At 33.5% G+C, this 1,937-nt stretch overlaps 1 protein-coding gene across 1 annotated transcript in view; it reads right to left on the bottom strand.

Moving 5' to 3' along the window:
* Positions 1 to 476: 476 nt before the first annotated feature.
* Positions 477 to 1,937, bottom strand: part of PIK3C2G (phosphatidylinositol-4-phosphate 3-kinase catalytic subunit type 2 gamma) — a 191,272-nt gene continuing 189,811 nt past the window's right edge. The window contains exon 32 of the mRNA XM_014308778.2: positions 477 to 1,420. Coding sequence (XP_014164253.1) covers positions 1,268 to 1,420 — 153 coding nt within the window. The 3' untranslated portion in view covers positions 477 to 1,267. The remainder of the gene's footprint in view (positions 1,421 to 1,937) is intronic.

Below are 1,937 nucleotides of genomic sequence, written 5' to 3'. Positions count from 1 at the left end.
GAGAAAAACTCCAGCTTATTTAATTTCCTAGCCAACAGTCCAAGTCCCACTTCAGGAGCTTTATATAGCTTTATATTCTGAAGACTGATTTGTGAGTGTCCTTTGGGAGAAGAAGGCAATTACCTTCACTTCTGGGATTATTATCCCTCTGTTGACCACTTTTCCACCTGGCAGGAGAAATGTCAGATCTGTCCAGTATATGGTAATTTAAAATTTACAGCAGATCAGATCACAAATCAACACATCTCCTGTGCCTTAAAAACGTGCCCCTGGCCCTGGAAAGGTTTATGTACATGGTCAGTGGATCTGGCAATAATGGACAGTGCACTGTGGCTGCTCACATGCCAAATGCTTAAAGATGTACTTAAGTGCTTCCTCAAATCAGAGAAAAACAGAGCCCACAATTAGCATCTGTGAACTTAAAGGAACCACTCATGTTCATTATTTAATATATCAACATATATTTTATAGCTCTGAGGTCCATTCAATGCATGTATTGACTTGAACTCGTTATGCAGCACAAGAGTGCAATGTGGGAAGACTGCTGAACAAATATCTGTGGTATCATGATCTTAAATAAATCCCCCACTGGAAAGCTCACATTCAATATCTTCTCTTTATTCATGAACATTAGCTTTTCCCTTATTTTTCCTCACACCAATGACCAAGTTACATCTCCTTCTTGGATGTCAGAATAAAAGAAACAATGACATATATTAATGACAAATTAATATCCTGGATTAAATGTTACATTGTATCAAAACTTTAAAAGTTCTTAAAAAACCAAAGTATTGATTGGGTAAGATTTAATGTGAAATTTGCTGGACATCTGAAATATATATGAAATATATAAACCATCCCATGGTTTTCTGGTGAAATCACATGCAGTGATGATAAACTACAGCATTATCAGCATTGCTTCAAGAGAGTCAGTGGAATTAATGGGCAAAGAATGAGCCCCCACACACTGATGTGTACAGAATTCAATATTTTTACAGTACTATTTAATATTAACAAAATCAAGCCCTTCATTGCTGTCATAAGAAGTTCCTGCATGTTGCTATAACTCCTTATGATGTGATTCCTTAAACTCACACTGGCAGGAATCTGTGGCACTTTTAAGACAACAGGCTAATGGTTAGAAATGTTAGGATGTGTGCTCAGCAGATGACTGCCTATTCTCAAGGGCAACTGAGACAAAATGTACCCTGGGAAATGGGATAAAGAAACATTAGTAGGCAAATAATTGAATCATCTTGGAGAACATTTAAATGACACTATTTCCCAATGGGTACCACTTTTCTTCATTGAACTGGACACTGCTCAGTTGAATGTTAACAGCTCCCACAAATGTTCCTTTGCTTTTCACAACAAGCTTCAGGACACGGCCATGGAGCTCTGGGACTCTGTCATAGACAATCTGAAATCATAAATAGTGAAACAGAAAAAACCACATAAATTTGTTAATCTATGTGACAGGCAAAGCACTTCATTGCAGCACACAGGATGATGATTAATCCAATTATGCGGTAATTGCTTTAAACTTCCATCCAGAATAGTAAGTTATTAACCATCAGCCAAATTCACTTAACTTAGTAAATTTACCTCAGAAATACATTGGGCCTTATCTCATAAAGAGATTCTACCTTAGAATCATGAGCTTAGTATCATGAGATCTGATTATTTCAAAATAAATATTATTATTATTATTTCAAACAATTGAATTACATAATAATCGTTATATACTATATAATAATATACTATATATAATTATATATAATATACCTTATATAATTATTATATACATATACTATACAGAATATATATAATGTTATATAATAATATAAATATTATTTTATATGATATGTTAAATATTTCATAAATATATTGCGTTATGTGTTATCTATAATATATATACTGTATATATCTATTTAAAA

The sequence above is a fragment of the Geospiza fortis genome, unplaced genomic scaffold (genome assembly GCF_000277835.1).
Source record: "Geospiza fortis unplaced genomic scaffold, GeoFor_1.0 scaffold13, whole genome shotgun sequence".
Lineage (NCBI taxonomy): Eukaryota > Metazoa > Chordata > Aves > Passeriformes > Thraupidae > Geospiza > Geospiza fortis.
This window is presented reverse-complemented; position numbering and strand designations above follow the sequence as displayed.